The 12,682-nt window shown below is 39.1% G+C and overlaps 1 protein-coding gene across 1 annotated transcript; it reads right to left on the reverse strand.

Moving 5' to 3' along the window:
* Positions 1 to 462: 462 nt before the first annotated feature.
* Positions 463 to 11,776, reverse strand: nlk1 (nemo-like kinase, type 1). The gene is made up of 12 exons (XM_042504535.1): positions 11,091 to 11,776; positions 9,628 to 10,048; positions 8,684 to 8,813; positions 8,546 to 8,601; positions 8,044 to 8,150; positions 7,107 to 7,192; positions 6,783 to 6,992; positions 5,106 to 5,207; positions 3,738 to 3,824; positions 3,424 to 3,622; positions 2,679 to 2,772; positions 463 to 2,404 (listed from the first exon to the last, which is right to left on the reverse strand). Exons 2-12 carry the CDS (start codon positions 9,933 to 9,935, stop codon positions 2,356 to 2,358), a joined length of 1,428 nt encoding a protein of 475 aa, XP_042360469.1. The 5' UTR covers positions 9,936 to 10,048; positions 11,091 to 11,776; the 3' UTR covers positions 463 to 2,355.
* Between the last annotated feature and the right edge of the window lie 906 nt (positions 11,777 to 12,682).

A 12,682-nucleotide genomic window follows, 5' to 3' on the forward strand; every position in this document is an offset into this window, starting at 1 on the left:
TCAGTGCTGTGTCTGTGACGTTTGTAGCTTCATTGTGGATGGATGCTGCTTACAGTCTGACATCTGATAGCCACCCTCTTTTAAAAGTCCAAACCTCACCTAAACACTGTACCCCAGAACATCCCGATCACAGCAACCAAAAGAAAAAAATGAATAAATACCCTCAAGTGGGTGGTATGAAAGGATTGAGAGGGATTACTTTGAATGAGTCTATACATTTTTTAAAAGAAAAATCCTGTTTAGTGTATCTTTGACTTCAAAATATGCTTCTGGTTTTATTATGGTTGACCTCAAGTTATTCTGGATTTCCATATTAGAAAAAGAAAAATTCATTTATAACTTCTTTAAATCTGAATATTCTCTTGATGTTAACGTAATACTTTGGGGTTTTGGACGGCTGCACCAAACTATTAATTGATAAGAAAAAAATATATAAAAAATGTTGACATTGATGAATTATCAATCAATCTGCAGAAAGTTTCTCATCTTTGCGCGATTCACTGAACTCAAACCAAACTTTCAGGACGATTTAGTAAGTTGCAGTTAAAAAGTTAAACATGTAAAAACCATCAGAGTTCACTTTGGATTTCACGGTGACACAAGAAAAAAAGGAACCCAATCAGATGGTAGATTATTTAGACACCTTGGCATTTGACCCTAAAGTCAGTTTGTCGTCACAGGACAGAAATCTATTCAGATGTAATTCGCATCTTCCACTGAACATCTTACAGTGCAGAATCTGATACGGCTCTTTACTGATAATTCAAATCACGAGGATCAATACTGGTGCGTCCTTATGTGGCTTTGTACATTTCATAGTCTATAAAACGGGACACCTGAGCCTTAAAATAAAACAGGAAGTAAAAAAACGACAAACTAAAAGAACAAAAAACAGCAGCATTTCACCGACAACATCCTTCTCTCAAAAACCTCACACTGATTCTGAGCGGCGGAGCTAGGGCGAGGAGCGAGCACGAGGTAAAAGAGGAAGTAGTCACTGAATGTGGAGGAATGACGTTAAAGGTGTGACGGAGGGTTTCACTTTACAGATATGCACATATCAGTTCTTTTTGTCTTTCAGGGGAGGTCTGAGGTAACAGAGATGCTAAAAGGGTGAGGACACACACTCTTCAACAAACACTCAATAAATTAAGAAATTTAGAAGAAAAAAAAAGTCATTTCCTGTTTCTCTCTCCACTGGTGGGACAAAATGTCAAAGCCGAGGAGGTCTGCAGGAAAGTAAAAACCACGTGGTGTGTTAAAATAATACATGTAGAGCTGGGAAAGAGAAAACAAAAAAGGGAAAAAGAGGTGCCAAATATTTTTGGCATCTTTCTATCCGTGGAACACCTCTTCAGTCACACTTTCCTGTCGTAACTTTCAAAATAAAAGAGTTTGTGATCGCACAGACTTTAAAAACTGTGGGGGAATGAGTTTTTTTTTCTCTCCTGCTGAATGAGCCAAGTTCCTAAAGGTAAAACAACACTGATCCAAGACCAGACAACTCATCGAGAGGAAACAGAAGCTGCGGTAAAAAACACAACAACAACAAAGCTAACTGTATGTGGAGGAACACCGGGGAACTCTGACTGTGGTCAAAACCTGCTACATCTGTTAGATTGCATTATTAACGCCGTGTCGAGGCGTGTCGAAAACACAGTGAGTGATGTGTTTAAATGCATTTCCGAGAGAAAAGAGAAAAAAAAGGAAAACCTTGGCGGTGTCTGGCGGTTAATCGTGTCGTATTATTTGGCGGGTCGTGTTTGGGGCATCTGACCCAGTCATTAAGTGAGTTTCCAAAAAATCCGGTTGGCAAGCAAGCACGCTCAGGGTGTTTTACCGCTTGTTTAAATTAAACCATATTGCACAGGGTTGGAATGACTTCAAAAATCAACTAAGCAACAATTCTACCAAACAATTAAAACCATTATTTCTCAATGTCTCCGCTAACATCGATGGAAAGTCCAATCTAGTACCAAGTTCCTCTTTCTTATTCCTCCTCAAGCACTTCAGCAGCATTTTTTTATATTCAGCACCGGAAACGCTTCGAGCATCAGCTGTTTGGGTCGTTAAAAAAAAGTGAAGCGGTAGTTTTCATATTCTGGTAACCTTGTAGATTTGTAAGTGAAAAAAAAAGGTTGAGGATTTTTTGGAGGCGCTCAGGTGGGTCAGCTGTTTTCCCCCTCTTTTGTTGGGAGTGTTGTTTTCTCTTTGCATCTCGCCAGGTAAAAAAAAAAAAAAAAAAAACAAAAAAAAAAAAGAAAAAGAAGAAAAAGACCCAATTCTTCAGTATTTTCTCGGCCAGTAAATCCTCTCTTAAACTCAGCTGTCGACTCTCAAAAGGAGGAGGACCGTTCATCTCTCCTCCTTCCTGGACACCTTGGAGGAGTGCCATGCAGTGGACCTGAGGACACAAAAACACATTACAGTCATCCATCTGTTGAAGTGCAGCATCTTAAATGTTGTTATTCATAACGGATTAATTCAGAAATGCCTTGATATAACAATGTTGCCTTAAAAGTGAACTTTAGTAAAGCAGGCGACTGTTTCGATTTATTATTTAGAGCCAACAGATGCAATTTAAACCAACTGTTTTCTGACTGACTAAAGTAACAGCCTCAAACAGAACACTCATTCATTATGGGATCAGACTCTTCCTCTTCCCTCCGCTCCCTCACCTGATGAAGGTCTTGAAGGCGGCACTCTGAGGGTTGATGCACAGCGGCACCCGTTTGCCCTGCTGATGCTCCGTGATGAAGCGATGGATTAACTCTAGTGTTGGGACACAAAAGGACACCAGCAGTCAGGATTTACAAGCGCAGAAATGTAGAGGTTCCCAGCTGGTGGGTCACGGGTCCAATCTGAATGGACCGCAAGTGACTCGCATCCATGTCAAGTTTGTGAAAAAGATGCTTTATTTTGAAAAATTTGAAAATTTGTAAATTTGCAGCACAGAGATTTGTGGTCTCCCTGTAGTGTGAGTGAGGTCATTGCCCTGTTCTTAGTATTATGTGACCATTTTTTCCCAAAAAAAAGAACAGGCCTAAGATACTGTTACTTATTTATCAGAGGAGGTGGGAGTTGAGTGACTCAGGGAAAATGCATTAAGCTTTAGTTGCACACGATGCATTAAAGGACCATCAGAACTTTTAAATTCCAATGATAATTTCTGTTTTTACAGTTTATGGCTGTGATAAATAGCTTCATTTTGGCAATGTTGGTGGGCCAACAGGTTTCATTAAAAAAAAAAATCACCCAAAATCTTAAAATTAAAAAAAAAAAAAGAGCCTAAAATTTTTCATTGAAAAAGATAATCTCCCTTAAAGAAAAAAAAAAAAACAAAAATCACCAAAAAATTCTAGGAAAAAGAAAACTGCAAAGTTTTTAAAAAATCACAATACAGCACAATTCACATTTGTGTACCTTTTCCCTGCCACACGGATAGCAGACTGTTCTCGTAGCTGTGACTGAACGGCCGCTCGGCGACCGGCTCAAAGTCTCGTGTGTAGACTCGCCCGCTGGGAACAGAGTAGCAGCACTGACACATGCAGGTGTGGTAACGCAGACGTCCTTCGTCCAGGTATGGGTGAGAGAGAGCGTCGCTGCCAGAGATTCGTTTAGCCTGGAGAGAAAATACAAGAAAGTTACCAACATGTTATTTCAATTACATGAGAGGTAAACAAAAACACCAACGTGTAATACAACAGTCTCCGTCAGTCGGTATCGTCTGAACTCACCGGATCAAAGACCAACATCCGACAGAGCAGGTGCACCGCCTCGTGCGTGGCTCCATCAGACAGCATGTAGAGCACCGACAGCGACGGCTGAAATAATTTAGAAATAAAAGGTTTCTTTCATCAGTCTGCTGCTGAACTGGACAGTATCACCATTACCAGCAAATAACCTGTGTCAATTTTTCAGCCATTAATTTTCCAGAAAAGGTTTACAGTTTACAGCTATGTAATCCCAGTGGGATTAACATCAATCCTGCAGCTTTACTGAGCTTTCTAATTGTTTTTTCTACTTGAAGTGTTTGTATGTGTGGATATTTTTTCATTCATAGTGGACCCAAATAAGCTGGAGATATGCAGCTGACTGTGCATCTGTCAGCTTGATTTTGTGCTTTTCTGCCACCTAGTGGACAAAAATAAATAAAGCAGCTTCAAGTGTTTGTCTGAAAAAATGAATGTATGATGTATTTATACATACACACACACATATCTGCCTTGCCTATATATATATATATATATATGCAAGGCATATTTAAGACAATTTATACTTTTTAATGCCACTCAGAACTCAGTTTAAGGCCAATAACTAAACTTGAAGGACAATTTTGTTTTTGCTGTAATGTTTATTGTAAAATAAAACAATAAAAAAAAACAACCCTTTTAAGAGTGGAACACATGGAAGACAATGAACATATAATATTGTCATAAAAGTATCTATTTAGTTTACCAGTACAAGTGGGAAAGATCTAGCATTTCTGGCCAACTTTCTGGGAAATTTTGTGTTTCTCAATCTGCATGTGAGAGTCTGCTGTTTGGATTCCCATCATGCAAACTTTAAGAAAAGGAATTTATTATTTTATTTAACAAAAAATAACTGTTACCAATCATATTGAGACTTTTCACTGCAACGTCAGAAAAAAACCAACTCATACGACCTTTCTTCCCATGTGTGAGCATTTTTAAGACTTTTGAAAGATTAATTTAAGCCAATTTAATCCCACTCCAGACTTTATTTTCTGATTAATAAATTCAGTGCCTTTTATGACTTTTTAGGAATCTTCTGGAACCGCGATATTGTTATCATATTATTTAAACCATTAAACATTGTAATGGGCTTCACAAATCCTATATTGATCATGCTGTAGTGACTGCATGCTACAAACTTATTAAGATAACAGATTTTTTAAAAAATGATTACAACTGCCTGACACTTATTGGGAGCTTCAGTTACTTGCAGATGTTTACAGCTAAACCTATTTTAGATTCAAACAACAGAATAATTTCTGTAGTGTCTCCTCAGTGGAACATTTTGGTAAAAGAGAGCTTTTATTGGTGTTGGTGGATTCAGTGTGAGCAGACCACACAGTCACGTACCGGTTTGTGCGGCCCCCTCAGGATGTGGGCTCTGGCTCCTTCGCAGGCCGACGCCAGGGCTGACAGAGGAGGCGTTCCCAGCAGGTCTGTGATCAGATCGAGCTGCAGGACAGAACACGTGTTAAACAAAGAGCTGCACAAAAACTGTTTCAGTGTTTAGACTTTTGGTTGTTATGGAAAGTGATCCAATTTGACATTTTATAAAATGATTAATCATTTTAAATGATCATCAATTGCAGGTAGGGTTGAGCTGATGGAATTGAGAAACTTGAGTAACTGGATTATTTAAAATTTGTTGTTTAAAACAAAACAAAAAAAAAACACTGTGTTGGACTGAGGGTTAATACTGAGGCACATTGACTTACACTGTTGACACATGATGTGAAGAAGAAGACAACCGTGGACAAAAGACAGGCCAGACAAAATGATTCTGAGTGTCCAAAATTTTGGACCATCTCCAGTGCATCTACTGTAAAAGCAGACTATCTTAACACAAAGCATAACATCTATACTGCAGCATCTCAGCAGGTGGTACCCAGTTGAGCACACTCAGGCCACTGAGGCCAATTTACTTTCTAGAGATAACGTGCTGTTGTTTTTCCACAAATGGACCAATCAATTGGTCAAAGGGTTGGCAGAGTTTCAGTTTTCGACAATTTTCTTTAATATATTCCTAGTTGAGTGTTAGTGCAGCAGTCATTTCAGGAGGAGTCCATCAGCCTTTTAGTGCATTTGTGCGAGCCACAGCAGGAACAATTCATGAGCACTCATTTTAAATATGCACCTCTCCAAAGCAAATAAGGCAGAATTGCTGTTCTTTTGTAATGAGATTGGATACATGCCTGAATCGAGATAGTCATCTTTTAAAAGATGAATGATGCAGCCCTTCAAAAAGGTACCGAGTATTCACAAAAATAAGAGCATAATATACTTTTCCTTTCCTCTAAAATGATTTTCTTCCTCCGTACCTACATCCAAGCTAGCAGGTTTTGGTTCTAAAAATGTTCTGAGAATGGTACAGTGCAACCAATGCAATATTTTAGCACCGTTTTCAGTGGCCCTGAATGTTCCTAAAGTTAGAGTGACATTCTCTTTACTCTTTAACATTTTTGTTAACGTTTTTGTTAACATCTCACATTACATGTTCATTAAAAAATGGTCTGTTATCTCAGGCTTCAAAAACATGGTGTGAATGTCACTTTGAAAATGTTCTTCCTTTGTTCTCATTTAACATTGTGGCAATGTTTCATAAGGGAACATTCTTTATCTGTCACCTCTCAACATCACCAAAACATCCTTATAATGTTGCAGTTAAAATGTTACGTCTTATTCGGCTTTTCATCTTACGGGACCATAATTTGAAATGGTAAACATCCTTAAAATGTTCTTTGAAGATTATAATGTTTCTTTTAAAAAAATTACTGCAACTTGTAGGTAACATTAGCCAATGTTGTGAAAATGTTCCGTGCTTGCTGGGATGATACCAGGACGTGCCATAATGAGGCAAAATATCTATGATGGGCCACACAGTAAAAAAAATTAAAATGCTCCATGGTGGCACTGGAGTTGTTTTTCCTAAATCTTGTATTTACTGAAAGTACGGTTGGTTCCAGCAACACGTTGCTCAACGATGAGTCAGCAGGTACACTTAAATGGATGGATGTCACCTGATCTCACCTGCTGAATGGGGCTCTGAGCCTGGAAGAGGATGCGTCGTCCCAGCAGCTCTGCGAAGATGCAGCCCACCGACCAGACGTCGATGGCTGAGCCGTAGTGTCTGCAGCCCATCAGCACCTCCGGCGCTCTGTAGTACTGCGTCACCACTTCCTGGGTCATGTGACGGGACGGGTCAGGCTCCTCCACCCGCGCCAAGCCAAAGTCACAAATCTAAACAGAGAAAATGGGATTTGTGGGATAATGATCGAATTGGGTACTCGGTCCAAGCAACATTTAACACTCTATCAAACTCTCAAAGAACAGACAGACAATATCCAGGTTTACCTTGAGGAGACAGTTGCTGTTGACCAACAGGTTTCCAGGTTTGATGTCCCTGTGCAGGATCCCAGCAGAGTGCAGGTACTTCAAACCTGAGCGACAAAACGACAATCGTCAATAGTTTATTCTCATGTAACACCTACCTATTGCCCACGATAATGCTCTATATGAACTGTAAAATACAGTTTATCTACATTCACCCTGTCCTCTCCCTTTTTACCCTTCCTGTTAAATGAGGCTGTATCCCACTTAGAATTCTGCCAGTCCAATCAGATTTGGCCTTTAAATACAAATATTAAACAATTAAGCTTAAAGTAACTGTTTGTGGGCCTTTTTTGTTGTTGTTGTTGTTGTTGTTTTTACATCCTGAGCATGAGGGGGGCTTCCGCTAATAGTTGCGATCGGATCTGAACCCTGGGCTGGTAGCTTGAGAGCCCTGCTACTTAAAAATCCTTTGCTTTCAGTATAAAAAAAAAGAAAACTGATGCCGCCTTGGATGATTTGATGAAGCATAATTCTAACATTTGCCGTTCCAATGTTCAGAATCAACCCAGCTATGTGCTTTGCTCATTAGATGAAGTGTTATCTTTAATACTGCTTCTAACTATAGCCAAAACAATTTGTCAAACTAATCCATAAATTAATAGAAAATTAACATGCAATTATTTTGTCAGTGGATGAAATGTCTTTTGATCGAGAAAAAACTGCCGTCGACATTCTCTGGTTCTAGTTTTTCTGACTTTTTTCAGATATTCTACAGACCAAACAACTGATGGGAAATTTAAAGAATAATAATCTGTGTAAGTTGCAGCCCTACACACAAATAAGAATATCAATTTATAACCATAAAAACTGTCAATCGTCTCTTCTTTAAAAGTGTAATCAGCGACTACAGCAGCTTAGCTAACACTCCACCTCTGTTGGACTCAAACTTTCCGCTCACCTCGAAGGATCTGATAGAGGAAGACCTTGATGTGGTCGGTGGTGAGAGGCTGAGGAGACACGATCACTTTGTGGAGGTCGCTCTGCATCAGCTCTGTTATCACGTAGCTGCGGGGCGGTTTGCTGTCAAGGCAAATAAACGCTCACACACGGACTGACCTCCGCCTACATCAACATGATGCATCTCTGAGAACAGGTCTCGCTTTTTTTGGGTTGCTGAACAAGCGTCAATAAACAAAACAAGAAATGAGTCAACAACCTGTATTAAACATTCACTAGTGGCCAGCCTCACATCTGCAGTGATGAGCTGCATTTAGACCAGAGTGTGAGAGGGTGAGCGGCTAAATTAAGTGGAGGAAAAGGAGGACATGATAAACGATTTAAAGAAGAGAAACTGGGACAGAAGGCGTGAGGAAGTAAATTATGCTGAAAATGAAAGTGAACACTGTCCATATGATGGTTAATATACATTAGAAATAAATATATCTTAAATGAAAGGATACATTTCCTCGAAGCAGTCAATTTGTGGAGGCTGCAAAATGTCCAGAGCTGACAAAACCTGCAAAAACAGAAAAAAAAACATTTAGTCCATCTTGAATACCAACTAACACAAACAAGAAGCCCCCGCGTCTCATCATTACATTGTCATGCTTGAAGAAGCACAGCATCCTCAGCTCTCTGAAGACCCTCTTACAGGAGACCAGGTTCTGGAAGACATTAGGCATCTTCTTCAAAGCCACCTTACGACCATCACGTGGATCAGTTACAGACCTGAAAGATATTGAGAGGTAGTTTAGACACAAATAACCCCTGTGAAAAAGTATGTTATTTGGTATTTCAGCTAGTTTGATGAGACTGTTTTGTAGGCTTAGCTCTCCTGTAGTTTGACATGCTGTCAATAAAACTGCAGCAGTGAACAAATCAGCGAACAAAGTTGATAATTACCTGTTTGTGGTATTTTCATGCACAAAAATCAAACCTTCACTGGTTCAATCAAAATGAATGTGAAAATTTGCTGCTTTTCTTTGTCTTATAGGGTAAACTGAATATTTATTGAGTTTCGAACTGTTGGTCAGACAAAACAAGTATTTTGTAGACATCACATAGAGCTCTGCGAACTTGTGAAGAAAATTATGTGATTAATTGAGAAAATAATTCACTTTTGTAACGATTTCTATGTGTTTTGCCCACTAACTACACATTTTTCATTGCTTGTTATAATTTTTAAAGAATATTTGAGTATTCTGAGTTGGCTTGGTCCATCATCCAGATAACCACCTGTTTCCAGTCACACCAATACAAAGGTTCAATCTATTTATAGAGATTTCACACTCAGATTATGTGTGTGGTAATGTAGTTCAAAGTGTAGACTGATTTAAAAAGGACTTTTCTCAATACCAGACATCAATGAGCCACGGTGTTTACTAAGATGGACAACTTGTTTCATGAAGAAGAAGTCAAGAAGTCTTAACTCTCTAAAAAAAAACAAAACAAAAAGGGCCGCCAACAACAAAATGTTTAAAGGCAGTCATGGTCACCAGTAGTGCAGATTATGCATTTTTAGTATTCAAAACAGTATGTTTACCAGACAACACCAAATGCGCCATAACCAATAGGACGGTCTGGCTCCATCTCTGCAGGGCTGGGCACCTCACTGGCCGGGTTGCTGTAGGGCTGAGGCACTGCCGCTCCGCCGCCAGTGCTCCCTCCAAGGGCTGTGGGGTGACGAGGGGTCCCGGCTGGGGCAGTGGGTCCAGTCAGGCACGGAGTAGCGCTGAGGCCCGTGGAGGGGGCTCCACAGGAGGAGTTGACACAGAAATACTTGTGGCCCAGCTCAGAGCCCGGAAACAAATCTCCACAAACGGTCTGCCGGCCTGCGCCGTGAAATGCCATCCCTCCTCTCACCAAACCCCAGAAACAGTCCACTTTGTCTGCACCAAGCTCCTGCTGCGGCTGCTAGGCACGGGGGAAACAGGGCTCCTCACTCGGCATGATTTCTTAGTTTCCTGTGTATGCATACAAGGAAGACAAACACAGTTAGTGTGGACACATTCAGCTTAAAAAAGTGTTGTCCTGTGAGAGCTAAGGCTAGTACCAGGACATAGTTTAGCAGACTAAATCATATGCTGAGAGCTCTACTGGATGACAAACTGTAAGTACAGCTGTAGCACAGAATTCATCTGCAGCTTAAGCTTCTCCAAATACAAATACCATAAATCTGCTATTTTGATTATTTTGAAACATGACGATTTGCTGCTTTTTGTTGTTTAATGCATTACTAAACTGAGTTTATTTAGATTTTGAACTGATGATCATACTAAACAAGTATTTCAAAAGGCATCTTGGGCTGTGGGAACCTTATATGGACAAATCAGTCAAGAAAAATAACTGGTCAATGACGAAAATTATAATTAATCACAGTCCTAGGTTGTAGAAAATGAAAACCTTTTTGCGTTTTTCCTCTACAAATCACAGGATTTTCTTGCCTTTTTAAAGCATGTTTACATGTTTGAGTATTGTGAGTTGTTTTGGACCATCAACCAGGTTTCCTGTCATGCTAATACACTGATTAAGTCAAATTACAGACATTTTACATTAATGTAATGTATAGTTTTGCAGTTTAAAGTGTTGATTGATTTGAAAGGAAGTCAACATCAATGCAAAATGTGATGACATGACGCTCACCGTGATGGATAACTTGTTTATAGTCTCCTCAGAAATTAAAGAAAACCAACGACTGACTGCCCTATGATGTAGAAAATTATTTATTTGTATTATGTTTTACCTCAAATCACACTTCTTATCGATTAAACATGCCAGTGTATCGACGTCCATGTAAACATGCAAGATGAAGAATGTGTTAACACTGCAGACGCACAGAGGTTTCATTAAACGTTAGCATGTACAAACAAACGCATGCAGATCCTGAACCATGTCCGTTAAAGCTCAAATAAGTTCACAAAACGCTGTGATGAATGTGTGCGAGCACAAACGCCGATGAACACACTTTAAATCAGCTAGCTTGGTTGTTTTTTTGTTTGCTCTTACCTGTTTAGTTAGTGAAGCCGCTCGGTTAACTGAGCTAACAGGATCCGGCGAGCTAGCCAAGTTAGCTAACGATGGTCCAGCGACGACTCCACAATATGGAAAAAAATAAATGCTCCACTCGATGCTAACCTCAGCCACAGAAGCTGCAGAGTAACCCTCGTTAACATAAGCATGTGCATTAACGTTATTGCCTTTTTGTTTTAAATGACTGACCAAAAAATCCACAACCAGCTAGCTACCGTGCTAACCAGCTGTTCTTGCTAATAGGTTAACCCGATGATGACCCACATAACTATCATTGGTCGGGTACAGTGACCTACATATTTCAAAAAGAAAGCCTTTCCCTTGATAAATTCATTTAATGAACGCACAGACAAAAGCTCGGTTAGAATAAAGATGGCATGGCACGGAAACTAATTTCAAAAGAGACGAAGAAGGCAGAGTTGGATGCGGGGGTCCGGAGCTCCAACCCCGGCTAGCCCACCAGCTAGCTGCAGCTAGCTTAAGACTGCTCGCTAGCTGGCCATCGCGTCGAAATATCCACCGAACAAGCGTCCCATAAAGACAGTTGGTTGTGTTTTCTGGATGAATGTGTCTCATCCAGGAGGCCCTCTATAGTATCTTACAGATTTCTGTCCGCTTTTACAGCGGCTAGCTGGCTAGCTTGTCAAGTAGGAGGAGCTGGTAAAGCCGGGTGGGGGAGGGTTGATGCTTCTCACCCCGCTGTAAACAATGCTAACGTTAAGTTAGCTTCAGACAGAGCTGGAGGAAGTACTCAGATTACTTTTTGAAGTAAAGTTACTTTACCGCTCTGAAATTTTTTAAAAATAAATAATACATTTGTGGATACATAAATAAATGAAAAAAAAACTAATTACAACTGAAAGACATGCATTAAAAATATCACTAAAGTAAAAGTTTAAAAAAAAGTTTAAGTATTAAAAGTAGAAAAAAAATATGCACACACGACACACACGTATACATATATATTCTACTTTTAATACTTAAAGCATGTTTTCGACACATTTACTCATATATGATATTATGATAAATATAATGAATTTTACAATAAATAAATAATGAATAATAATAAAATGATAAGAAATATTTTATATAAAAGTAAAGAAACAGAAAAAAGGGATTTTGATGAAATATCACTATTTTGAGCTCACATTTGGTGTGTTTTAAATTCTATGGCTTCTTCTTATGGCTCCCTTGACCCAAAATACAATACACATAAGTCCCATGCCAGGGCTTAAAAAATATCTGACATGTCTCCCCCTTTTTGTACCACCCCTACCCTCTCATAATTGACGAACTGTCTTTTAGTGAAGCTGGAACCATGAAATGTTTTCACATGTAAAATTATGTCAGCCATCAAAAATTAATTTTCTGTGTCAGCTAACTGATTGATCATTTCAGCTGTATTTGTATAATCTGTTGGGAAATTTAATTTATGGAAAAAACATAATTTTTTAAAATAAACTCCTATGTATAAAATGTTTTGTTTAAAAATTATAGTTGTCAGATAAATGAAGTGCAGTAAAAAGTAAAATTTTTCCCTTTTACGTGGAGTGGATTAGAAGTATAAA

The sequence above is a fragment of the Plectropomus leopardus genome, chromosome 17, assembly GCF_008729295.1.
Source record: "Plectropomus leopardus isolate mb chromosome 17, YSFRI_Pleo_2.0, whole genome shotgun sequence".
NCBI lineage: Eukaryota > Metazoa > Chordata > Actinopteri > Perciformes > Serranidae > Plectropomus > Plectropomus leopardus.

Coding starts and splice junctions, on each gene's coding strand:
- nlk1 (XM_042504535.1), bottom strand. CDS start 9,935: ATGGCATTTCACGGCGCAGGCCGGCAGACCGTTTGTGGAGATTTGTTT. Junction 8,602..8,683: donor GCTTCTTCAAGCATGACAAT/GTAATGATGAGA, acceptor CTGTTTTTGCAG/GTTTTGTCAGCTCTGGACAT. Junction 6,993..7,106: donor ACAGCAACTGTCTCCTCAAG/GTAAACCTGGAT, acceptor TTCTCTGTTTAG/ATTTGTGACTTTGGCTTGGC.